This window comes from Rhinolophus ferrumequinum, chromosome 16, assembly GCF_004115265.2.
Source record: "Rhinolophus ferrumequinum isolate MPI-CBG mRhiFer1 chromosome 16, mRhiFer1_v1.p, whole genome shotgun sequence".
Taxonomy (NCBI): Eukaryota; Metazoa; Chordata; class Mammalia; order Chiroptera; family Rhinolophidae; genus Rhinolophus; species Rhinolophus ferrumequinum.
This window is the reverse complement of record NC_046299.1, coordinates 47,615,243-47,642,591: the sequence shown is the minus strand read 5'-3', so window position 1 is coordinate 47,642,591 and position 27,349 is coordinate 47,615,243. Positions and strand designations below refer to the sequence as shown.

Here is a 27,349-nt window from a genome sequence, read left to right as displayed (position 1 = left end):
ATGGGAAGAAGAGAAAACAAGATTTCTGAAGACAGACAACTGGGAAGCAGGTCACTTGTTCTGCAGAGTTAGGGTAATGGGGAAAATGTAGTTCTAAAATCTATGCTCATTAGCTCTCTTTAGCCAAAAAGTTACAGGGAAAAAGTAACCATAGGACTAGATATAGATGAAGATGCTCTTCCCAAGAGAAAAAGTCTGTGGGGTCCATTCATAGGGAAGGTTTACCTTTGTGGTTGCTGATCTTGTTTAGCAAACTGAGAAATTAGTTCTTCATCAGCCCAGGTGTTTCAGGGACTGGCCTGTCCAAAGAGAGCAAGATGGATGTCTGCCCTCTCTGAAGTTCCATTGTGGTTCAAGGATTCTATGATGCTATCAATTAGTCAGAATGTACAGGTTGCCTGGATACCTGGAGGCTTCTTTCTCTTGTAAGAGACCAAAACTGGAAGGCAAAGAGGCTGGGCGACCTCCTCATCCTGCCAAACGTGCTGAGAGACCAGGTCGTGGGAGAACATGGTGGCGCCGCTACCTGAATCGCTGGGCCAGAGAGACCATCTCTCCAGGCGGATGGCAAAGGGAGAGACCCCAGCAGAACCAAGGGAAAGAGGGACTAGGAGCTGGAGCGGTCTTACCAAGGAATGAGAAAACTGGGGACAGATCACAAGGGCAACATGGTTTGGGGGTCACTAAGACAAAATCTGATCAGGTAAAACATTTGCCCAAAGAGACATAACTTCAAAATTCAAAAAGGATAAATTTAATAAAGTCATACAACCTCTCTCCAAAGAGGTATAATCTTAAAATACAACGCAGGTCATTTTGGTAAATCTAGGACCTGCCCACGGCAGTATTTCCATACGTGTTTACTAAATGTATGAAGAAGAAATTTCCCAGAGAACCTCAACTCTCTCATCCATCGCCAGTCCTGGCAGGTTTCTCACCCTTATAGATTGTAAGATCATGTAATGGAGTCACCGGAAGTATTCATTCAAATAAAATTTAGATAATCTGTTAAAGACATTGTAGAAGATATGCCGTGTATTTCCTCTGTTGGTAGGAAGTCTGGACTGGAGACATGCTCTCAGCAACTTCTGACTCTCTGTGCCCCTTAGTCCACGGCAGAGCCTGAAGTTACCAAGCGAGCCTCCCAGATGAAATATTAATACTTCATGCAAAGATTCTTGGGAAATCAAATATTTTTTATTCATTTACTGGATTTCATATAACCAACAGTCCTTCAAACAACAATCAACAGCAGCGACGCAAACCACATGTAAAATGAAAAACAGGTGCCCCAAACAGTGACACACATATTGAGACACAGAACCCTCCAGGGTGCTGACTTAACTCCCTTTGAGAGTGAAAGCTTCCTGCAAGCCTCCCTGGCAATCGATCCTTCTTCATCCTGGGGCTGAATACTCCAAAGTCTTTGTTCTCGCTTCACATTTGAAGACAACATGACAAGTTAAGGACAAGTTAGATTAAGTCTCCGATTTATTGCAGGAGTCCCTAGCCCCTGGAGCGTGCAGCCCCAAGTAGAGGACCCAACCGACTACAGTGACGGCCGAAGCATACCAGTGGGACCTCAGCCAGCCAGGCCCCATGGGCAGACCGCACATCCATTGCCAAGGCCAGCGACCACAAGACCCAAAGCCATAGAGAACTGACAGGTCAGCCTCAGCTGAAAGTTTTGCTGGAAGGAGATCTCTCGAGCCACACGCATGCTTTGATTTTACAAGCTGGCCCACCTTGGGCCCAACTATGCCACACAGAGATATCATTTACTGCCCTTGAAAACCAGTAACAAACTGCTAAGAATACCCAAGAACCTTGGGTTCTCTTTCGGCCGTCTAGAAGGTAGTCAGCCAGAATCTTGCCTGTTGGTCCCTGACCGCCTTCTCTGCCAGAGGAAAGGCTGGTCGGTATCCAAGGCTCCTCGGGCCTGACCCTGACGGGCTCCTAGTTCTCCTTCTGTGCCTGCTGTAACCTCTTGGCCACAGCAGTGATCAGAGCGGCTCCCTTTCCGCTCCCATCTTCTGACAGCATGAACGTCACGTCACAGCGAGGGGCTAATTCTTTCACAGTTTCCTGCAATATCCAAGAAAAGCTATGAAAAAGAGAAAAAAAATATATCATCAGCACTTATATATAGAATCAGCGTATTTATAAATGATTCCAATCTAGTTTGTTCCTTCCCGCTTGTTTCTCGAGGCTCTAGAACAGCTTCTTCAATAGCTGCTGTTACGTTACCTTTTATTGAGAGACTACTAATGCCAGAGACCATTCTAGGTGTTTTACATACAAACATCAAAGTGTGACAATAATAGTTTGAAAGTAATTGTTACTATCTTCACGACATAAATGAGTTGATGCTCAAAAACTAAGAATTTGTCCACATTTGCACAACTAGTAAGTTTATTAGGATTTGAACCAGGCCTGTCTTTTTCCAAAGCCCACTTTTTTTTGGTTCAAATTTTCCCCAAATTTTTATTTCAAACTTACAGAAAAGTTGAAAGCATAGTTCATTGAACACCTGCACACCTTCTGCCTAGACTCAACAAAGTGGAAATTTGGCCTTGTTTTCTGTATCCATCTATCCATCCATTAATTTCCCCCAAAGCACACAGTCGTAATCACAATACTTGGCCTCTCTCAAATCCTTTGCGATATTAAAGCCACTTGGATTGACACCCTGGGAACCGGTTACCAGGCTGGTCTGTGGGATCGAAGTGTGTTAACCAGAGGCTGGGCGTCCAGGCTTCGGGTCCTGGGAGCCGGGGTTACCATAACGGTACAGACGGCGGTCAGCTCTGGGGCCACCATGGCACAGCAGGTCTGAACCCAACGCTAATGCACAACCAGTGGGTAACTCTTGCCAACCCCTGAAGCTCCTTGGGGCTCTGCTGCTTAAGGGGGAGGAGAATGTTGGAAGTCTTATTGGAAGCACAGTAAGGATGTTAGCCCCAAACTTCCTGGCAGAAAGGAGAAAATGGCTTGGCAGTCACTGCTCAACCATGTCTTTTTTAAATGTGTAATTTAGTGGGGTTTAGTGTATTCACAAAGCCGTGCAACCAGCGCCACTATCTAATCCCACAACGTTTTTGTCATCCTAAAAAGAAACCTCACACCCATTAATAGTCACTTCCTATTCACGGCACCCCCCCCCCCAGGAAGCCCCCAACAACCACTAATCTACCTTCTATCTCTATAGACTTGCCTATTCTGGAAATTTAATATAATGGAATCCTATAATATGTGGCCTTTTGTGTCTGGCTTCTTTTACTTAACATGATGTTTTTCAAGGTTCGTCAAAGTTGTAGCATGTGTCAGTACTTTATTTCTTTTTAGGAATAATATTCCATCATTTGGATATTCCACATTTTGTCCACCCATCCATCAGTTGATGGACACGGGTTGTTTCCCCTTTTGGCTACTAGGAATAATGCTGCTACGAACATCACCGAAGGTTTTGTGCGAACATGTTTTCGGTTCTCTTACATACACCTAGGAATGGAATTGCTAGGTCATATGGTAACTCTATGTTTATATTTTTTAGGAACTGCCAAACTGTTTCCCACCAACAATGTATGAGAGTTCCAATCTTGTCACATCCTGATCGACACTTGTTATTGTCACTCGTTTTTATTATAGTCATCTCAGTGGATGTGAAATGGTATCTCATGGTTTTGATTTGCATTTTCCTAGTGACTAACGGTATTGAGCATCTTTTCCTGTGCTTACTGGCCATTTGTAGATCTCCTTTGGAGAAATGTCTATTTAAATCCTTGGCCCATTTGTTAATCGGCTTACTTGTCTTTAGTGTTGAGTTGTTTTAAGTGTTCTTTGTATATTCTAGATATAAGGCCCTCATCAGATACAGGATTTGCAAATATCTTCTTCCAGTCTGTCTTTTCACTTTGTATGGTGTTTAATTTTTACAGTTCTTAATTTTGATGAGGTCCGATTTATCTATTTTTGTTATTGCTACTTATGCTTTTGATGTCATATTTTAAAACATTACCTAATCCAAAGTCACAAAGATTTACATCTATGCTTTCTTTTAAGAGTTCTTTAGTTTTCAGCTCTTAAATTCAGGTCTGATCCATTTTGAATTAATTTTTGTTCATAGTGTGTGGTAGGAGTCCAATTTCATTTTTTTACATGTGGATATCCAGTTATTGCACCATTGGTTGAAAAGAATATTCTTTCCCCATTGAATGATGTTGGCATCCTTGTTGAAAATCAATTGGCCATAAGCGTTTGGGCTTATTCCTATCTTCTCAGTTCTATTCCAACGAGCTGTATGTTTATCCTTAAGTCAGTACCAGATTTGTCTTGATTATTGTCACTTTAGAGTAAGTTTTCAAAAAGAGAAGTGAGTTCTTCAACTTTGTTCTTCTTTGAAGATTGTTTTGACTATTCTGACTTCTTTGCATTTCCATATGAACATTAGGAACAACTTGTTGATTTCTGCAAAGAAATCTGCTGGGATTTTGACAGTGATTATTCTTAGTTGGAAGATCAATTTGGGAAGTATTGCTATCTTACTATTAAGTCTTCTGGTCCATTAACATGCGATGTTTTTCCATTCATCTAGGTCTTCTTTAATTTCTTTCAATGATGTTTTGTAGTTTTCAATGTACATGTTTTATACTTATTTTGTTAAATTTATTACTATTTTGTTCCTTTTAACACTGTTGTAAATAAAATTTTCTTTCTTAATTTCACTTTTGGAATATTCATTGCTAATACATAGAAATGCAATTGGTTTTTGTACATTGATCTTGTATCCTGAAACCCTGATGAATTTATTAGTTTCAATAGGCTTTGTGTGTGTGTGTGTGTGTGTGTGTGTGTGTGTGTGTGTATGTGTGTGTATTCCTTAGGATTTTCTATATGCCAAATTATGTCATCTGCAAACAAAGATAGTTTTACCTTTGCTTTTCCAATATGGATGTCTTTTACTTCTTTTACTTGCCTAACTGCCCTGGCTAGATTTACCCTTGAATTTCCCCTTGAGATCACACATTTTCATTCTGGTTCCTACAAACCTCTCCTTGAATCATGATTTCACTAATTAGAATCATGATATGAGACAAAATCATACACCCATTTGGAGGCATCATTAGAAGCAGTACAATGCTGAATAGCAATGGGAGAGTGGGCATCCTTGCCTTATTTCTGATCTTAACGGAAAAGCATCCAGTTTTTCACCAGTAAATATGATGTCAGCTGTGGGTTTTTCATAGATACTCTTTACTAGGTTGAGGAAGTTCCCTTATTCTTAGCTCGCTGAGTACTTTTACTTTGAAGGTGTTAGATTTTATCAAATGCTTTGTCTGCACCTATTGAAATGATCCTGTGGTCAAGTCTTGGTTCAGTGGAGAGACTTGCAGAAACCACAACAAAAATATGTGACCCCGAGGGGCAAACCAAGAGAAGATACCAGTCATTTTGGCCAATTAGCATCACAGGATGGCCTAAGCATCAAGGATTACAATAATAAGTTCATGTATACATTTCAACATGATTGGAAATGTGTATAAGCTTGTTAATACTTTTCCTGCTCACCCAAACAAAATGTAAAACATTAAATAAAAATAATAGCTTTCATCATTGAAGTTTTTGTGATGTGCCACGCACATTACACACACTATTTAATTTAATCCCCACAACCATCTATGAGGCAGGCATGACTTTTGTCCTCTCTTTACAGAGTAAGAACTGAGGCTCAAAGACAGTAAAAAACTGGCCCTAGGCCTGCCAGCTTCTAAGTGGTAGAGCCAGAATTCAAACTCACATTGCCTGTGAGGGCTCTTAATCCTTCTGTCCACTTCTTCTGGGCTAAGAAAAGTACAACTAGCTCCTACTTGTCAATGCTCTCTGTCATACACAATATTCAGTTCTCAGTAGTCCGCTGTGAGTTTGGGAGGGGATTTGTTAAAAACTGCATTTACTGAGCACTGTGTGAAGCACTTTATAGGTATTAACCCACGAAATCCTCAGGCAGCTCTATGAGGCAGAGGTTATTACTGCCTGCGTTTTACAGATGAGGAAGCTGGGGTTCATCAGTGACGACGGTGCATCCTCCCACGTCATACCTCTAGCAAGCACAGTCACCAGGGCTCAACCTTGTCTGCCAGAGTCACGAAAGTCCACGCGTGGCCTCGGCACCCTCCCACCCTGGCCTGCTCGGGCACTCACTGAGGGTGCAGCTTGTACAGGGTTCCGTCCACGCCCACAGTGATCGTCAGGCGCTCCAGCCCCTGGTCTTCCCTCCTTTTCTCCACGATGGCAGCCATGCCAGCACCACAGAGCTGGGCCGCCCGGCGGGACACAGCTCCACACACCTCCTTCACCACGATGCTGTCCTCACAGGTGCTGTCCAAGCCGAGCTGCTGCAGGATCCCCCTGACCTGCAGGAGGGCCAGCCGATCGCTGCAGGGAAGCACAGCAGGAAGTCAGGACCTGCTTTTTGGGGGCCCTGGAACCTGCCCCACGTGGCTCATAGACCCCATCCCTAGATGTCCTAGCAGGAGGGAGGAGAAAATGATCCAGACAATAGCTAAGCTGGGGGTACAATGCCTTAAAAGTTCTGAGACTTAAGAAGTTCTGCCATGCCAGAAAGTCATATCATCTTTAAAAAATAAAGTGTAAGCACCTCTTGGGTTAGGCATATTCCAATCTATTAGCTCACTAGGAGCCATTATTAGATTCAGCAACCAACACACCAGGTACCCATTTTTCAGAAGCGGAATGTGAGGTTCAGAGTGCTAGAGAATAGAGAGGGATTCAAACACACACCTTCTCACACCACGTCTAGGCTCCCCCGCGGAACACACCAGCTTCCGATATTCTGGCCCCATTCAGTTGGAGGCCAACTTTCCTTCCTTTTGACTTTCCCTGATCCTGTGCTTTCTCTTCCCAGCTAGACTACATTCTCTTTGAGGGTAAGATTGTATTCTCAATAGCACAGCACAAGGCTGTGTACATTCAGTAGGCAAATGAATAATGTATATACAATGTACAATTAGCATCTTAGTAAACGGGAACCTGCTAGGACCATAAGTACACGCAGAGAACCACCCTCCATGGGGACAGGTTAGCCTCGAGTCTAGACCCTGCTTATCTCACAGTGAACTTACAGAGCTCCCAAGCTAAACAACATGAAGTTATAGCCTTGACCGTCTCAGGTAACACTTAAGGAAGGAGAGTATTATAAAGAGAGAACAACTGAGAAACAACCTCTGTGATCAGACAGCGGATTCAATGGGTCAGTGGGGGTGTAGCCAGACAGTAGAACCCTTTTGTAGACCGTAACGATGAGTTTGCATGAGAATATTTAATGCTATGGACAATGTTTCTGATGCATTGAGTGAAAAAATAAATCATAAAATACTATGATCTTGGTTTGTTTTGGTTTTTTAATAATGTTTGTCCTTGTACAGAAAAAGAGAGCAGAAGGAACTCTGTCCAGATGCTGGTAAGATTACCAGTAATTCTTAGTTTCTTCATTACTCATTTCTCATTCTTCATTGTATAGGAAGAATAAAAGTGGGATTTTTTTTTTTTTTTTTTTTTTTTTTTAGGATATATAAAAATAAAACCAGAAATTCCTTTCACAGTCTAGCCCTTCACAGGTTACCTAGTTCTTTCATGTATGTTCCCTTACTCGATGCTCAGGACAATCCTTGGGGTTAAACAGCAGAGCAATTATTTATCTTATAAAGAAGAAACTTGGGGTCCAGAGAGGTGAAGCTACTTGCCTCAGGTCACACAACACAAACAAATTAAGTGGTAGAGACAGATCTTAAGCTAAGGCTCTGAGATTGTAAATCCAGGGTTCTTCCCCTGAGAATCACTGTCTCATCCATACAACATGCTTTGAAATGGCCCACAGTCAGCATAGCACCTACCATCTTCCCATTGGCACTAAATGGGTTTGATTTTCTCTTAATTCCATAAGGGGTTTTTGTTTTTGTTTTTAATGCCTGTAGAAATCAAAGCATCCAAAGCAGACACATTTTGTGTCAGAAGTAAATATTTCTGGAGGCACATAGCTCCTTTCAACATGCTTTGTCCAGGAACACCTTTCTTTGTATTCAGGCAAAAAGAAAAAAAAAGGCAAGGCAAAGATAAATCAATTTGCTTATCTCTTGCACACGAGGGAGACTTTATTTCCTCCCACAGCAAAAAAAGACCCTTCTGGTCACCAAAGGTGATAACTTTTAACTTGCACTTTTGGATATGATGGGTTGAAGACCAGACCAAAAAAAGGATGCCGAACATTTGCTACTCAGCACTTCAAAACTACAACATTGCTGCTGCTGCTGCTGCTTCCCCCATCTCCTCCTTAGACAGCAAGAATTTCTTTGCAATAGTCTATCTGATTTCCCTCATTAAGTACACTGTTTTCATTTATAAACAGGTTTTTTTTTCCCCCACTGATTTTTGGCTTGCAGGCACCTGGCCATAAAGACCAGGAGAATTAAATGAATGAATGCAAATTGAGAGAAATTCCAAAACAAAGCCTCTAATAACATCTGGTGCTGGTATGAAAAGCAGTGAAACTGACATTTGTACATTACTGGTAGTGAGGGAAACTGGAACTACCTTTTAAAAAAGTGTGTCCATAGGGAAATGCTTCTACTCCTAAGGAAATAATTCGTGAGATACAAATGACTATATGTACAAAAAGCATAGTTATGGTGTTACTCAGAAGTGCAGAAATCCATACATTACAAGCTAGACATTTTATACCAAAGGGAGAGTTCAGTCAATAATAGTACAGAAACAACGTTATGGTGACGGAAGGAGAACTGACTCCGGGTGATGAACACACAATGTGAGATATAGATGATGGATTACGGAACTGTACACTTGAAACCTATGTAACTTTACTAACCATTGTCACCTCAATAAACTTTAATCAAAAAAAGAAAAAAAAGAAACAATTTAACATAATGCAGCCACTTAAAATTATAATTACACCAAAGAGTTGATATGGGAAAATTTCTCTTTCTAGAAGTATCCCAGTTAACAAATGCAGAAGGAGTTGACAGCATTAAATTATCGTCATTTTACAATTTCTAGTGAAATCACAGATCTAGGTAATGAGCATTAATGACGCTAATACCATAAAAGAGAGACCGACAACTCAGTGTCACCTATGAAATACTGCTGTCCAAAATTCAACACCAAATCTAACATCTAGGTCTAACTATGAGTTTGAAGGAAATAAAAGGGACAGAAGAAAATGCTGGCTGCTGCAATCAGCAAAATCTAGAATATAGGAACCTCATAGGATAAAAGAATATAGTTTCTTCATCAATCACATTCCAAGGAGAAACAAGAAAGGGAGGGGAATTCTATTAGTTAAAAGAGATTTAACAAACATACCAAGCAAATGCAATGCATGGACCTTGTCTGGATACTGATGCAAACAACTCAACTGTAAAACCATTCTTTTTAGGCAATTCGGGAGGTGGGAACACTGAGAGGACGGTTAGGACGTTGAGGTGTATCATTCGCTATTTCACGTGTGGTGGTGGTATGGTGGTTATGCTTTTCTTAAAGAACTCGTATTTTACAAATATGTTTTGAAATATTTATAGATAAATTAATAGGAAATGTGGAATTTGTTTCAAATTAATCCAGCTTGGGGGTGGGGAAGTAGGAGCACACAGATGAACCCACTTTGTGCATGAGTTGATCATGTGGAAGATGGCAATGGACACGTTCGTTCACTTTACTATTCCCTCTACTTTCGTACATGTTTAGGACTTCATAATAAAAACTCAAGTAAGAACCAGAATCGTAAATGAAAACGCCCATGAACAAACACTGAATAAACAATATACAGAATGATATGTGTAAGTATGATTGCAATCACAAAAATGTTTCAAACATTCAAGCACTTGAAAGGGAATATAATATGCAAAATGAAAACAGCTGTATTTAGTAGTGCGCATAGGGGTGATTTTTTAAAAAGACTTTTATATTATGGGCACATTTTCTTTTCAAGAACAAGAGGATCATTTTCTAGGCTAAGCTAACTCTTGTGTAACAGTTTAGGAACCGTGAGACTCAGACTGGCTGCTGGCCCCTCAGCTGTGTGCACACCCCCGGGCTGTGGTCCTGATGCAGCTGGAGAGAGGGGGCAGCCCCGGGAGGCAATCCCCTGCTTGATCTCAGCCTCACTGGTTTTATTTTTAAATCTCAAACGTACCCAACCCTCACATGAGAGCAGCACCCCCAAAACAAGGTGAACCTGATCACACATCACCTTTCAATCTGGGACAGGAACTTGGTTTCAAAGATGCCCCTGGTCCGGAGACGTTCTGAAATCTGCCCACGGAAGAGGAGACCCTGCTTGGTCAGGTCAATCAGAATCTGCCGCACAATCTCCCCCAGGTACATCCCACTGGTCATTTTCTCATATCTGTTTGTGGAAGAGGGATAGGCTGGTGAGAGGAGGAAACTCAGTGCTGGTGAATGATTCCCAAAAACCAGTGCTGGTGAATGGTTCAAGGTTGGGATGTGGAAGGCACGTCTAGTTCGGAATGTTTCAGAATGCGCTGCAGGGCAAGAGAAAAGCAATGCCTAAGACAGCATGATGTGGAAAAGCCAGGTTTTGGAGCCTTTTGACCAGGAGCCAGGTCCCAGCTCCACCACATATTAATTGTATGGCCTGAGCGAGTACTAAGTCATCATCCACGAAACAGGGAGCAAAACACTGACCCCACAGGACTACTGGGCGGCAAGCATCTGGTGTACAGCAGGAACTAAGCAAAAGTTAGTCCCTCTCCTGGACCCAAAGCCAACTGGCTTTGTGTTACAAATCTGTTCTACTGAAGATTCTTGTTGCTTTATATTGGAAGAAATCTGTTCCACTAGAGATTCTGCTCCATGAGATGACACATTTAAACTGCACACACCAGGCGTGGTCCAAAAAATGTTAGCTTCCTTTTCCCTTTCTACCAGGCTGTGAGCAAAATGACAGAAGGAACAAGAGAGGAGAACCAGCAGGCACAGACAGGTATGTGTGCCGGTGTTAATCACAGCGATGCAGAGCTGGAGGTCACTGCCTGCAGGGTCAAATGGAAATCGGAGACTTCTGGGCTGGACTTGTGTTCTCTTAAGTGCTCATGTGAAACCAAGGAAGCAACACGAAACAGACAAATTATGGCAGCAAATTCAAATGTGCTGCCCCCTTAAACTCTCACTCCAAAATTGTGAGCCTCCAGTGGAGTCAGAGATACAACAAAGTCTGGAGGAACTCACTCATTGAAAAGAGCCATGATACTCAGATGCCCAGTCGTGGGACTCCGAGATAAGTTCCCTTCTTTTTGGAGCAATTCCTGCTTTAGCTGGACTTACCACAGCTCCCCTGCCTTCCAGCTACAAAGACAGGTGCCAAAGGAAGATGAGGAACCACCGGGGCCAGACTCGGCCTTGTCCGAGTCCCTTCGTGTATAGTGGTACCTTTCCTATCTGCTCAACTTCTCCACTTGGCTCTCACTCATCACAGTAAGTCTGTATTTCCACCTTATTTTATGTATTAAGACACTGAGTCTAGTTGTGACAAAGACAATATGGCCTGATCATACTACATGTACCCTCTGGTCCGTTACAGAAAAAGTTTGCCAACCCTGTTCTAATGGACAGGCCGGGGTTAACTACCAATCCCCAGTGAGAGAGCGCCATCCACCTCTACTCTCTCTCCTACTCAAGAAGGTATACAAGAATGCAAGTGAAAATGGACTCTTTTACTTTAGAGAATCATTCCTTATTTTCAGTATTTTCAGTGTGGTTGGCAATTGGAATACACCTCACAAGTGACTACGACCCATGTTGGGACACAATATCATGGCTGAGAACCACGATTCCCATCTTTCACCAGCAGCCACTTCTGACCCCAGAACAATAGAGGTCAGCAACCTGGCAGCCAGTTCTTGAAAGGCTGAGAATGTTGACTCCTAAACTGGACCTACTAGCAGCCATCCTGAGAGGGCCCACGGAGTCACCATGTCCTTGCTCTGTGACACCAGCCCACTGTGAATGGACTTTCCAACAGCCTCTGCCTCACTTCCAAAGCCACCACTAGCCCTTATGGTATCTTATGGTAATTAGAAAAAGGCACCTCTCTTTTCACTTATTAGAAAGTTGTCATAATATTTTGCTTTCATTCAAATAAGAGAGTTCACTGACATCTGACAGAGTTGTAATAAACATATAAAGCTGTAGTGTCTATGATGTGGAAATGGCATCCCCCGCTTAGGTCCGGTAAAGTCCTATACTGCACAACCTGCACAAGTGGACACATCCACCTTCTCACCTCTGTTTGCCAGGATTCAAAGAGCCCTCATCCACCTCCTTGTCGTATTGGGTCTGGATGTCATCTATGCAGCCATTGTCTCCAAATCCTCCCCACTCGGTGTTAATGCACATCTTCCCTTGGTCCCCTTCCACCAGCTCTATGTTCCTTAGCTCCTCCATGTAGCACATGTTGCTGCCTGTTCCTAGAAGGAATCATGAAGAGACTTTAGTCTTCCAGAGACACCACAGGCCTTAAAGAGCAGCAGGGCGTAGTGGGTAGGAATGTAGGCTCAGAGTCAGATACAACTGGGGGTGGATCCCAGCTTTACACTCCTTGCTGAGTCACATTAGACAAGTATCTCATCTGTCAGAGGTCCAGTTTCTTCATCTGTAAAGAGGAAATAATACCTGCCTCGTAGATTTGTTATAAAGAAAACAAAGGAGATGATGCCCAAAAGTTTCCTCCCCGGAGTAAGTATTAAGTACATGGCACCTGTGATACCATATCATCATCGTCACTGTCACTGTTAAGCAACAGGCACAGAAAGTGAGCTTCCAAGCAGTCACAGAGTTAGCAATCAGAGCTGGCACCGACCGTGAGGAATCATCCTGGATAAGCAAACGCTCGGCCTCTATAAGCCATCCTTTTCTCCTTTTTCCATGACCTGGCCTCAGAATTATTCCCAACACAACAGTCCAGGCAACTATTATATTCAATTAAACAAGTCTCACCTCTTTCCTCTCCTAGATCTAGCCCACCCCCTCCCACAGATGAGGGAACTCAAGTCCAGACAGAATTAAGTAACCTGCCCAAGGTCACAAAATGGGTAAGAGTTAGAGTGACATGAAACCTCTTACGTGGCATTGAACACACCTCAGTATGTTCCCATCTTCTTGGTCCACCTACTATTCACCTCCAGGAACCCCAAACAACTGAAACAACTTTCTCAGATTCTGTCATTACTTAACCTGTGCCTGTCACTTGGAATGCCCTTCATCCCTCTCCACCTGTTCAACTCCTACCTGTCCCCTCACTTCTTAGAGTCATCCCACTAGGATCCACCCTGGTCCTTAGTCACTGCCATACTTCTCCCAAGACCCCTAAGAGGCCTATCTTGCCTCAGGCCACTCCCTTCTCCTCTCTTAGGTTTCCTTCCAACTCGTCCCCCTCCTGTGCGCCCTGATAGCCACAAAAGGCCAGAGAACAGAGGAGGTATATGTTGGAGCCAGATCAAAATCCCGCTCCCTCAGCCCCAGGCCACCATGATCCAACTGAGGTCTCTTTCTTCCTGAAAATCCCCTCTTCCTATGTCACTCTCCTTCTTCAACAGAAAGGACCCCTTTGACTTGGGACCCTTCATGGAGAAAGATATTAAGTAAAGACTTAAAAATTAGGGGACCTGGAATCCCAATCTTAACTTCATTTCTGCCTTGGACAAAGCCGGCCTCAGAGCCTCTGAATGGAACGACGCCCCTCCCCTCACTATGTTACAAAGGGACCTCCAGATGTGACACGCCTGACCACGTACCTGCAATCAGGCCAATCTCACAGTTAGGATCTTCATGGGCACAGGTCATCATCGTCCCCACGGTGTCATTCACAACCGCGACGATATCCAGGTCAAACTCCTACAAAGGCAACAGTTCTGCTGTAAGTAGAATGGTCAGACCAAACAGGCTCAGGGAGGGCACGTCGGCCCTGTGTGTGGGGGCGGGGGCAGAGGTCAGGGTCACAGGGCTGGGCATAGGATGGCCAAGCAGAGGGCCTGGGAGAAAGGGCAAGGTCAGGCATGAGCCCCAACCCCACAGCCTACGTTTCTCCTCTTGATGGCTTCCCTGAGCATGTCCACCACGTCTTCCCCTTCACAGTCAGTGGCCTTAAAGCCTTTGGTCCACTCAATGAGCGCTCCCTGAAAGAAAGGAGGGTAAGTTCTTTTGAGCAGTAGTTTGAGGGATCACTACACAACCTCAACATCTAATACGTAGTTGACTGCTAGTCAGATGTGTGTGCTTTTGGCTACGTCCATTTCTGCAGCCCTAACCCTGGGCCCAGAGGCCTCCCGAAGCATGGTGCTCAGGCAGGGTGCACTGCCAAGTGGAATAATTGTCGCACTTAGTATTTATCAGGGGTCAACTTATGTTCCCTGGCCATGGCTGCACAAAACAAAGGTCTGGATCGTAGGGATCCCACTTCTAATTTAGCCAAGGACAGATTAAGATGTGATTAAAGATTAAGCTACAAAATGTTTATCAAAGCATTGTTCCACAGTAAAAAACTGGAGGCATCCTTTCATTCCAACAAAACGGATCTATCATCTTGTATTATACATCAATATAGGAAATGTTACACAGCCATAAAAACAATCGTGTTGTAAGAGAACGTTGGATGTTAGAGAAAGATACCATACACTGTTCACCATACACTGTTAAGTGAACACACATTAAACAAAAAAAGATGGTGAATTATTCTATTATTCTTTTTAAAAATCACACACACACACACTTGATTCTGACAAAAGTTCTGAAACAACACATATTCCAAGGGGTTGATAGTGGTTCACTCCAGGTTCAAGATTACGCGTGTCTGTATTTTCTAGTTTTCCTAAAATTAGCATGTATATATATATATATATATTTTTATAATAGGAGAACTCTGGAATAGGAGAGGTGGCCAGCAACTCTGATGGAAGAGCCCCCAACCTTTGGGCCGCCTCACCTGAGGCCTTCAGCCCCAGGCCCCCTCCTGCTCGCCACAGTGCTTGGGAAGCTGGATTCCCTTGGTCCTTTCCTGCTGGATGTATGTAGAATATTAGAGATTCACTACCAACGAAAAGTCTGTCTTATTAGTTGTCATTACACAAAACAATATTTTAAATTTAAAAGCCTCTTTTTTTATCCCCAAATCGGTGGTTTCGTTCCATTGGTCTCCCCCTCACTCTAAGCTGTGTCTTCATGAGCCCATCAACTTCTGGGAGAGAGAATCCTGGGGGCCCAGTGTCCTGGATCAGGAGGGGAAGCTGTGTCCTGGCATCTGCTGGTCGTTCAGGCCTGTGGACAGCTGCATGTGGCTCCTTTCCCCAGGGTGTACAGGTAACCCCCGTATCACGGCACTTCTATAACACGGTTTCGCTCTAACACAGTTTGAGAATTGGAGAAATCCCCAAACAATGCGGAGCGTAATAAGAGTTTTTAAGAGCAAAAGGTATCTCATTTGAAATTTTTCATTCAAGCGTGGATGTCATATCAGATTTGACTGTAGAATTTTAAAATTTATTAGAATTCTAAATCCATTTTGTTTGTGGAGTATTAAGTTCAGAGGATGAAGATATCTGGTCAAAAAGAAGACGCCATCCGTTAACAATGCTTAGTAGTGATGATGAAGAAAACATTATTTTTCTTTTCCATTTTTTTTAAGGACAGGACTTTATTGGGGAACAGTGTGTACTTCCAGGACTTTTTTTTCCCAAGTCAAATTGTTGTCCTTTCGATCTTAGTTGTGGAGGGTGTCGTTCAGCTTCAAGTTGTTGTCCTTTCAGTTTTAGTCGTGGAGGGTGCAGCTCAGCTCCAAGTCCAGTTGCCGTTGCTAGTTGCGGGGGGCACAGCCCACCATCCCTTGTGGGAGTCAAACCGGCAACTTTGTGGTTGAGAGGATGCGCTCCAACCAACTGAGCCATCCGGGAGCTCAGCGGCAGCTCAGCTCAAGGTGCCCTGTTCAATCTTAGTTGCAGGGGGCACTGCCCACCATCCCTTGCGGGACTCGAGGAGTTGAACCGGCAACCTTGTGGTTGAGAGTCCTCTGGCCCATGTGGGAATCGAACCGGCAGCCTTCGGAATTAGGAGCATGGAGCTCTAACTGCCGGAGCCACCAGGCCGGCCCCAAAAACATTATTTAATACATATTAATATGTTATACTTTTGGTGAAAATTGCTTTAATAAAGGTATTTCTCTTAATTACAAAAATATAATAGTATGTTTGTTTAATTTTTGGAAGCTAACCCCCTTTTTTGTACTAGTTCTTTGTTTCGTATAACATGGACTCACATAACACGGCATTTTTAGGAGCCTAACAACTGTGTTATTAATTAAGGGTTACCTGTGTTATTAATAGCAGCAATAGAGGAATGCATTGCCTTTGCAAAAAAACTAAAGTGTTCCTAATAATGATAAAGTCCCTTTAACTATCTCCCCAATCTGAGAGGTAACCTGTATTATCAGTCTGATATGAATACTTCTGGGCCTTTTTATGTTTAATGTATTTTTAAATGAATTCATTCCATGTGTGGACTGCTGGAATTTGTTTCACTCACTCAGTAATGTGTCCTCTAGACCTTTCCAGGTCAGTCAGTATGGATCTGACACATTCCTTCATTGAGCAAAATATTCCCCAAATATAATTGTACAGAAATTTTAAAAATTCACAAAACATACCTGTAGAATAAGTACTATTGTTATCTCCATTTTTCAAATGAGGAAATCAAAGTGCAGAGGGGTCAAATAACTTGCCCAAGGTCGGACAGCCAGGAAGTGGAGAAGCCCAGATTCAAATCGAGCAATGAGGTCCCAGACCCCTGCACGCTCGTAACTGTTAGACCCTGCTGTCTCCCAACGGGGTAGGAAATATGTGTGAGGCACTTGGAATGCTGCCTGACACAGAGCAAGCACGATGGCTGTGTGTGTTAAATAAAAATTAAGTGATGAAATGTGATTGATACACTATAGTTCATTTATTTAGTCTCCATTGCCAGACATTTGGGTGATTGCTCATTTTTCATGATTAAAAAGCAGTGCTGCAGTGAACACCCTTGTTCCTTTCTCCTTGGGCACGTGTTTCAGAAATGAAATCTTGAGAAGTAGATCTTCCGGCTCGTAGCGTTCTGGCATTTTTCATTTTGAGAGGTCAGCCTTATTACCCGATAATTCAGTCTTTTGAGCCCATTTCTCCCCATTCTCTGAACGACTGGAGTGGGGTGGGGAGGGGCCTGCTGAAGCGTTTGTTTCCATGGTGTTCTCAGAGCCCTGGAGAGCTCCGTTTCAGTTCTGATTTCGCACCTACCCCTCAGATGAGACCTGCATGCCTCGATTTCCTCATGTGAAAAATAAAATAGGATAGGAAATAGAGCCTAACACACACAACAAGGATAAGGATTATTTCTTGATTTGGGGGGGTTTTGATTATATATATGCAGGTTTACTGTGCATTAAAACCAAAATGGTTCACAAACACTGGCATCGAAAGTACGCCTTCTGGGCCCTGGGCCCCACAAGGGCAGAATGCGAGAGCCTGGGCTCTCAGAGCCATGTGCTGGGTTGGAGCCCTCCACCACCATTTATAAGTGTGGCAACTTGGACAACTTACTTAACCTCTCTGTGTCTCCATTTTTCTCAACTGCAAAATATTGATTAAAAACAGTGTGTACATGCACAATGGAATACTATTGAGCCTTAAAAAGGAAAGAAATTCTGACATATGCTACAACATGGATGAACCTCGAGGACATTATGCTAAGTGAAATAAGCCAGTTACAAAAGGATATAGTATGATTCCACCTATGTGAAGTACCTAGAGTGTTCAAATTCATAGAGACAGAAAGTTGAAAGGTGGTTGTCAGGGGCTGGCAGGGAGCGGGAATTGGGAGTTATCTGTTTAATGTACAGAGGTTGTTTGGGAAGGTGAAAAAGTTCAGAAGATGGATAGTGGTTAAGGTTGCACAGCAACCTGAATATGCTTAATGCCACAGAACTGTACACTTAAAAATAAAGTGGTAAGTTTCATTTATGTGTGTTTTACCACAACAAGAAGTGGTAAAAAGCACAACACCACAAAACAAAAACAGTGGATTAGACAAAATCTTAACAAATCTCTGGTACCATTCTTCTCAATATTGTCATGAGCTCTCTCTGGTTGACCTGCTGCGCTGACCTGCGTTCTCCCTGGAAATTCAGGAGTGACATTCTGCTTTTATGGTTTGGTTGGTGAAATTCTATCAGAGACAGGGAGCTCCATACTCCATGAGCTGGTGAATGGTGTTTTCATCCAAGCATTCCAAGAAAGGCCTTGTCATACATGTTTCTAAATTATTATGAATAATGTATTAAAATTATTATCCTTGATGTTCTTCTGTGTCAACTAAATAAGTGTCCATGTGATAAATTCCTTCTGAAAGTCTAATATCAAGAAAGAAAGGCATTTCTTCTAACGCACTGGTAAGCTTTTGTTCATCAGACGAGAAAAACCCTGCAAGCCATTGTGTTTCCCTGTTTACACTCAGTGCCCAGAAAGACACACAATACGACTGCCTGAGTGTTACAAGTGGATTTATCTGGTCGCTACCTCATTCTATCTCTCCACAATGTGACTTCACCTCTCTTTTAACAGTACTCTTATGCATGTGTCCCTATATTGTATACTATCCTCAATTCTTTTGTGAACTTCAATCCAAAAAATAATAATGAAAATGCAACATAATAAACAGAAAAAATTAAAATGGTTAAAATTCTGCGTCATGTTTCCCCAGTGGCCCTGAGCCTAAGGCCCCCAAATGAAATGAACACATGTCTCTTGAGATTCCGCTGGTGGAGGAGGGAAGCCCAGCGGGCTGGTGGCGAGTCCGGCGGGGCTGTCTTACCTTGTCGATGCTCGTCTGCCGGCAGGGGAAGGAGAACGTGAAGCCCAAGGGCAGCTGGGCTCCCTTGAGGCCCATGTAGTCCAGGAAGTCAGCGATGCACTGCACGATGTGGTCAAACAGCTGCAGGGAGAGAGTGCCCGTCATACGGGGCTGGCGGTGGCCGGGGGCGGCTGGCTGGCCCCTCGGAGCAGGAACCCCAGCCTGGCCTTTACCTCCTCGCCGGTCCCCTGCATGATCTCCAGGGGAATGGCAAAGATCTTGTTGTACATTCGCACCGACCTCCGCCCGCTTCTGATCTTCACCAGGAGGACGCGGAAGTTGGTTCCCCCGAGGTCCAGGGCGAGGAACTTTCCTTTCTCTGTGGTGGAGAAAGTGGGGCTGCATTCCACCCGCACACACACAGCAGGGACCCGTGGGGAGGCACTGGGAGGATGAGGAGGTGCAGAAATGGAGCAGACCGGAGCCTGCACCCGAGGGGCTCCCAGGCCAGAGGAGGGGGGTGGTCACGGAGCACGGCGTGGGAGCCCTGGGCAGGCACCTGGGGCCTGTCTGAGGCCAGCGTGACTTCCTGGTATGTAGTAAAGGCCGCACGTGACACTTATGCCCAAGGAGCCTCTGAGGCTGCGTCCGGGCCAGGCCACCCTGACTGCAGTGCACTCTGGGAGGTGATTCTGTCCTGTCTGTACGGCCTAGAGGAATTGTTCATCACTGGCATGAAACGATTCTTCCTGCTCCTGTTCTCCCCTTCCCAGACACCCACACCCACACCTGACTAATAAGAAACCATATCAAGTGCGACCCCCAATACCATCCATTGCCTCTCACTTCCCCAACGCCGCAGAGCATCACAGTCTGTTCTGGGAAGCCTTCACCTTGCTCTCTGCCCCACTCACTCTGTTCTAATCGCACTGGTCATTTTGCTATTCCTTGAATCAGTCCCAGCCAGCTCTCTTACCCCTTACCCTGCTCTGTTTCTCTTCATAGCCCCTGTCATTACACAGCATCATACCGTGCTTGTCGATTGTCTGCCGGGCTAACAGAACGTAAACTCCACAAGAATAAGGACTTGTGTTTTCCTCACTGCTCTATCATGTGCCTAGAACACAGCTTAACATATAGTAGGTGCTTAAGGAAAGTTTGAAAAACGAGGCAGGAGGATAAAAGGGAAGAAGGAATAAATAATTGAACAGTGCCTTTTCTTCTCTCAGTTTTTTCCCCCCTTATAGACTCAAAGGAAGATCTGGAGAAGATCTTTGTTGTTGAGAGACCCAAAGTACAGCTGTGTGAGTTTGACCATGTCATCTAATCTCTCTGAGTTTCCATTTTGACATCCATAAAATGAGAATCATTTTCTCTTTCTGTAACATACAAAATGGTGGTGACAACATAATGAAAGTAAAGGTTCAAAAGCCAACTACAAGACATAAAGCATTTCACAAAGGTTGTTATTTCTGGGCGAGGTTCATGCGGTTCAAAGAGGTGAAGTAACTTATCTATGAGTTTTTGTTTCTCATTTGTTTGTCTTGTTCTTTTGTTGATTTTGGTTTATAATAAATCATTAATTGCCATGAAGTAACTTATCTAAAGGACGGCCTGCACTGTTGAGTGGCTCCTCTTAGCTGATCACAGTGGACCAAGAAGAAGGATCAGGGGTTGTGACAGTCAGGGGCAGAAACCGATGAGAGAGGACAGCAAGAGAGGCAAGCCCCAAGGGAGAAGAGAAGCAGAGAAGCAGGCAGGAGCACAGGACAGGCAACTCCAAGTACCCAGGGGACAGCATCTGGGTCCCGTTTGCCAACAACATGGGGTACACTCCATGTTCTCAACTACACAGACACACACGTACCCTAACTGGGGTATTCTTTCACTGCAATTGCCTTGGATCAACCAAGGCAAATATATTCAGGAGCACCAACCGTCTACCCTACTCCCCTTCCCTCCATTACAGACAAGAAGTCAAAGCTCTTAAAACAAAAAGCCTTACTGGATGTAAGGACTTTTGATGGGAGCCCTGGGGGACCGTTCAGAGAAAGGAGCTGTGCAGGGCCCACCTGTGCCGTCCGGCATCCCGCACACATAGGTGGGCAGCATCTTGACCGTGGCCTGTGGGTGGGTGTCCTTCTTCAGCCCGTACTCCAGCTCCGCCCGCATCTTGTCCCGCACTCGCACGAGCTGCTCCGGGGTCAGCCGCAGCAAAGACAGCACCCTGTCAATCTGCTTCCGCTGGGCCTGCACGCGGGAGGCCACTGCCGTCACCATGGCGGCTCCCTTGGTGCTGCCACTCTCCGACAGGAGGAAGCGGACGTCACAGTTCGGGACCAGTCTCCTCACGACCTTGTGCAGGCGTTTGGGGTATCTGAAGACAGGGGTGACGGGAAAATAGGTAAGAATCATAAAGGCCTGGGCCCAGCCGGTGGGAGCAGACATAGGGTAGCAGTGGAACGGGGTCCTGGGAGCCCGCTAGGCCAGGGCTCACCCCTTTAGTTGCTAGACAGAGGAGAAGGAGAGGGGTGAGCAGGGGGAGGGGCTGGGGCAGTTGGAGCAAGTGGGTGGGACATTTGGGAGGCTCATAGAAGTGGCTATTTTATGGCTCATATGTTACCCAGCAGGGCATGGCCATGCATAATGTATTAGCTGAATAGCATCTCTGCCCAAAGGGGAAGGGTTCTTTCCCCAGCTTTTTCCAGGGTGTACCCACCTGACTTCCAATACACCTCTGAGAGCCACAGGGGCTTTCACTCTCCCGCTTTCTGGGAAATTCTCATTTCCCTGTGTTTTCCTACCAGTATCTTTCATATGAACTTGGAAACCTCTACCAACTCAATTTTTCTCCGTCTATAACTGAGTATATCTTACTTTCCAGTCTTACCACATAACAGATATTCAATACCAATGGATAGATCGATGACTAGATGGATAAACACACAGATGGGTGGCCTTGCTAGTCAGGCAACTGGCATTAGCAGAATATTTCTTTAAGAATGATTCCCCTAAAGCAACCCAGCCAGCTAGACGGATGTAGTCTCCAAATTTACCCTTTGCCCTATATTCTTAGAACTGGTAGGAGATGGAAGGTTCCCACAACCCAGAGAAGCATAGTTTAGAGAGAACACTGGGGCTCTGCTCCAGGGGAGACTCATTTGTGGGGGGGGGGGGGCACTGGCAGGTAGCACTCACTGAGGATGTATCTTGTAGAGTGTGCCATCCACGCCCACCGTGGTCCGGAGCCGCGCCAGCTTCTTGTTCTCCCGGAGGCGTGTCAGGATGGCTGCTAGGGCCGCTGCACAGAGGTTGGCTGAGCGGAAGGAGATGATGGTGCAGACATGCTGAACCGCAATGCAGTCGGCCTCCGAAGGCTCCAGGCCCAGATCCGTAAGGATCTCTCTTGTATTGGCAAGGCCTTCTTTATACCTGGCCAGGTGACAGGAATGAGGGGACCATACTTTTCCATTCCATGGGAGTCCCCCTCAGAGAACCAGCTTTCTCACCTCTCAGGATGGTGAAAATCAATAGGCTGGCACACAGTAATAGAATGATGATAATAATATCACCAATGATCACAGCAGCCACCATTGATTGAACACTCACTATGTGCCAGGCACTTGTCTAAAGACTTGACATGGGTTAGCTCAATCCTCACAACAGTTCTGGGGGAAGTACCATGTTCTCCTATTGTACAGAAGTGAGCCCTGAGGCACAGAGAGAGTAAGTAACTTGTCCACAGTCACACAGCTAGTAAGTGTGAGGGCCAGGATTTGAACTCAGGCAGTTAGAGTACATGGCCCACCCTTTTACTCACCCTGTAATATGCTGCCTTTTTCTGAAACTCAGTCCCTGCCAAGCTCTGCACAGACTCTGAGAGTCAGATGCCACTTAGATTAGGTAATCTAGTAAACGACAAAATCCAGGGTAATGCCAGGGTTTCTACACCAGAGGAACAGGACCCTGAGTTGACTGGGGTGAGCCCCCATTGCAGGGACCTGTGTATGAGGCCTCAAAGCCAAAGCTAGTCCCCCACAGTACCAGGTAGAGCAGGCTCTTGCTATAGCAGGAGTTCTTAACTGGGATTCCATGGGTCAAAGGATACCCTGGTATTATAAGCAAAACTGTGTGCAAATATACAATTGGGGGTAAAGGGTCCAGAACTTGAATCAGATTTTCAAAGGGGTCAGTGACCCTAAAAAAGTTATAAATCACCACTGTAGGGTGAAATAAGGCAGCAAAACATGAGGCAGGGGATGGATATCCATCAGCAAAATCCTAGGCTGATGAAACCAACAAGAAGCCACATCTGAGTTTCGGCCGGCTTTGCTGACCCACCTGAATCTGTGCCCAAGTCTGAATCATCCTGGTGAATGAGGAAGACCTGGTCCCTTCTGCGTATCACTACCACGAGCATAGCACACCTTGGCCACCCACCCCATCCCTCTGCAGAGTCAAGGTAGGAGGGACCCAGCCAGCAGCTTACTTCTCCATGAGAGCCACATGCCGTGTTTCAATCTTGCCCTTAGTGAGGAGAGTGGAGGATTTCTTGCCGCCAAACAGGAGGCCTGCCTTGGCCATCTTCAGTAAGACGAGCCTGACGAGTTCGCCTAAGTACAGGCCGCTGATCATCTTCTCAAACCTACAATTTGGTGAACAGATCAGTGGCAGCAATGCCTTTGGTTGTGCAGCATCCTTTCCCAAAGCCCATGAGCCATGGCCCGTAGTCAGGAGCATGAGTGGTGGGAGGGCAGGAGGCCTAGGTCCCTGTCCCAGCTTGGGGTGTCCTTGGGAGCCCACTTATCCTCACTGAACCACTCTCCTCACCTATAAAAGGGGAGGACTAAACCAAAGGAGATCTAAGATTCCTTCCTGCTCACAAAGCATTTGATTCCAAGAATCTTTATCTCAACCACCCCTGGCCATGGGGGTGCCATTCTCCCCTCCGAGTACTAACCAGGCCCAACCCTGCTTAGCTTCCAAGATCAGACGAGAACGGGCGCATTCAGGGTGGTATGGCTGTAGACAAGGGGGGTGCCATTCTCATGTTAGGTTTTAGGAATTAACCGCAGAGCCTTCACGTACTTTCCCAACCATGCCATGACAAACCCACATTTCAGATGCTTCCAACTCCTACACCATCCTTCTGCCCAAGAAAGATGCTGTGTCTGTGAGCAGGGCGTGGAGAGCCCCAGAAAGGTTCTACAGTCATGCGGAGGAACTATCCCAAGAGACCACCCAAACCTAGACTCTGAGTCTGCATCTAAGAAGAGAGATTACTAATTGTTTCTCAGGTAAACTATTAAATACAGTGTTTATTTTCCAGATATAATAGGGCACAAAATTACGGACAGCCTATTTCCTAACCAGTTTTATCTATTTCATTGTAAAAAGTCAGAGCATTGCAGAAACAGAAGACAAAAGAAAAGAAATCCAGGCTGACTTTGGGGAAATGGAATTTATTTTAAGGGAAATGGAGAGGGACGGGATGACAAAGCCTAAAAAGCAGGCACCAGTTCCTTGGGCTGTGACTGCTCTGTGTCACCAGGGAAATGGGTGTGTGCTGGGGAGCAGGCACATCCAAAGCAGAAATTTACTTTCCAGCTGTTCAGTTCTGTGTTTGAATGATTTCTGGGAGGTACTTAAAATATTTATCCACCAGGGCTTCTTGAAAAAAATGGCTGCTCAGTGCATAATGGCTGAAAAAATGCACAATGAGCCTGGAGCATCTTACTGCGCCAGAGAAAGTGATGAGAACATGTCAAAAGGACATAGGGACCAGCCTGAAGGGGCTTCTGCTAGCCAAATCTGAAAAAATTTGAACATCAAAATAAATAATGGTAGGAAGAAATTATAACCCATGAAATAAAAGTTTAAAAATCCATTAGTCCATATTAGTGTAAACAGATAAGAGGAGGGGATAGGAGCGCTCTTCCTTACAGTAGAATAACACTAAACATAGAGGGAATGATGGACTTAGAAATTCATTAGTGGAGGCTAAAACTAGAAACTGAAAGTTTAATGAGAAACAGGTATTTACATGGCCCGAAAGTATCTCTTCACCAGATACTTATTCATTACAGAGGAAATCGGAATAACCTTATGGTGGAGAAACCTGCTGCGTGTCCCCGTATCCCAGTGATTCACGGTGGCGTCCCAGTAACGGAACGAACATGTGCCTCCAGGTGTGACGCACTGAAGAGGACACACATCACCTGTGGGATAGTCCTGCCAAAAATGCCTCACCTGAATCTAATCAGGAGGAAACAGACAAAGCCAAATTGAGGGACATTCTGTAAAGTAAATGACTTCTATGCTTCCAGATCATGAAAAACAAAGAGCTACTACAGAAGTTTTCAAGATTAAAGGAGCCTAAAGAGACCAGCAGCAAAATATTAATACAATGGGTGATCCTGGATTGAAGCCTGGACGATTTCTTTTTCTTTTTTATTAAGGACATTAGTGCGTCAGCTGGTGAATTTTGAATAAGGTCTATAAATTAGATATTAGAACTGATTAAGTGTTAATTTCTTAATTTTGATTGCACTTTGGTTATGTTAAGGGAACGCACTAGTTTTCAGGTAATACACTCTGAAGTACCGAGGAGTGAAGGGATATTATATTTGCAACTTAGTTTCAAATGGCTCAGAAAAAATAATTTTATACAGACGTACAGAAATACATGTGTATTTCATATGTCTTATATATACATATACACACAAACATACAGAGAATGTTACTATTAAGGAAATCTGAGTGAAGGGGAGTTTTGTACAATTTTCTTTTCACAACTTTTTATAACTCTGAAATAACTTTTTAAATTTTAAATATTTTTTTGCATCCAACAGACACTTAATGAGTTGCAATAACGTGTAAGACACTATGTATAGAAAGGAAATAAAAATCACACGTGTAGCCTGCCTTCAGGGAGCTCAGCATGTAGACAGAACTGAGCCAAAATGGTTGTTCCCAGGCTGGGGCTGGGGCAATGCACATAATACCCCCTTAGTAAACAGTTCTCCCACAGGTGAGTGTGGGACAAGAGCTGAGAAAGGCTGCACGACACCTGAGGCTGGGAAGGAGTCACACCCGGTGCTGTGTGAGTCAGAAAGCAGGGTGGCCGGGAGGGCTGGAATGTGGCTGAGTCCTGCTTCCTCGGGCTGCACTGGTTTGTTACGTGGCCGCTCTTCCAAATGAGCCAAGAGGGCAGGACCCGAGTCACCTGGTTTCCAGCTGTTATCTCCCCTGCCTCACACATATGTGGTCCAGAAATGTGGACTGAATTTAGAATTAGGGTATGACCTAGGGGAAATCACGTCCTAGGCTTCCGTGTCCTCATCTGTCCCATGAAACTGAACTACAAGCTTTGCCTCAAAAACTCTTGTGATGGATAACTAGTCACCACGACAAAGCCTCCCAGGCCTAAAGTGTCCCCGAGTGCTTGGGTATGTCCTGGGGCTGACGCGCAGGTGAGAGCACGCAGGGACTCACAGCTGCTTCCCGGGGTTGAGCGAGCCGAAATCCAGATCCCGGTCAAACTCGGTGCGGATGTCCTCCAGGGCGCCGTCGTCCCCAAACGCCCCCCACTCGGTGTTGATGCACATCCTCCCCTCGTCGCCTTCCACCAGGTCAATATTGCTCATGTCCTCCATGTAACACGCGTTGGTGCCGGTGCCTGAACAAGGGGTCAGAATGAATATGCAGAGAAGGCAGTGTGCCTGGCTGGGCAAACGCAGAGAGGATTCATCTGCCTGAGAGTCCTGCCCAAGCACCACCGAGCGCCTCTGATCCATTCCCGGGACTGGTTCTCGCTGAGGGAAGCAGCTTCCTGCGGCAAGCCCGGGAAGTTCCTGAGACTTACAGCTGACATGTGGAGTCTCTACTCCTCAGGGTGTTAATAGTTTGCTGTTCTGAATGGAGTCAATTGTGAAAAGTGCCTGATGAATATGTATTGAGAGCTGACAAAGCACATTTACAGCAAGGAGGGTGAGTTAACCTCAACCTAATAGGTATATTTTTTTTAAATCACCAACCCACAGTAATTTTGAAAAATCCTTTCCTGAAGCTACTTAACCTCTTCTCTATTTGATACTAAAAATACGCTTTCCTCATGGCCTGCCACAAATTGTTCCTAGCATAAGCTACAACCTTATCTTTGACAGTGATTAGCTATCACCTAAGAAAGCAACACTCCATTATTCAAACACAAAATCACTCCAAGGAAATGCCTCAAACACTCGAGTACTGGGAAGTGACTGCAAATGGGCACAATTTGTTTGGGCCGATTGGGATGATGGAAATGTTCTAAAATTGGGTAGTGGTGATAGTTACAAAACTCTGCGAATTTATTAAAATTCATTGAATTGTACACCTAAGACAGGAGAATTTTTATGCCTCAATAAAGCTCTTTGTGTGTTTTTAAAAA

The 27,349-nt window shown here is 44.7% G+C and overlaps 1 protein-coding gene across 1 annotated transcript in view; it reads right to left on the bottom strand.

Moving 5' to 3' along the window:
* Positions 1–950: 950 nt before the first annotated feature.
* The window catches only part of HKDC1 (hexokinase domain containing 1), a 44,043-nt gene continuing 17,644 nt past the window's right edge, over positions 951–27,349 (bottom strand). The window contains exons 7-18 of the mRNA XM_033129678.1: positions 26,416–26,599; positions 23,411–23,566; positions 22,120–22,353; positions 20,994–21,298; positions 19,155–19,300; positions 18,943–19,062; positions 14,130–14,225; positions 13,845–13,944; positions 12,335–12,518; positions 10,283–10,438; positions 6,202–6,435; positions 951–2,104 (exon numbers count right to left, since the gene is read on the bottom strand). Coding sequence (XP_032985569.1) covers positions 1,957–2,104; positions 6,202–6,435; positions 10,283–10,438; positions 12,335–12,518; positions 13,845–13,944; positions 14,130–14,225; positions 18,943–19,062; positions 19,155–19,300; positions 20,994–21,298; positions 22,120–22,353; positions 23,411–23,566; positions 26,416–26,599 — 2,063 coding nt within the window. The 3' untranslated portion in view covers positions 951–1,956. The remainder of the gene's footprint in view (positions 2,105–6,201; positions 6,436–10,282; positions 10,439–12,334; positions 12,519–13,844; positions 13,945–14,129; positions 14,226–18,942; positions 19,063–19,154; positions 19,301–20,993; positions 21,299–22,119; positions 22,354–23,410; positions 23,567–26,415; positions 26,600–27,349) is intronic.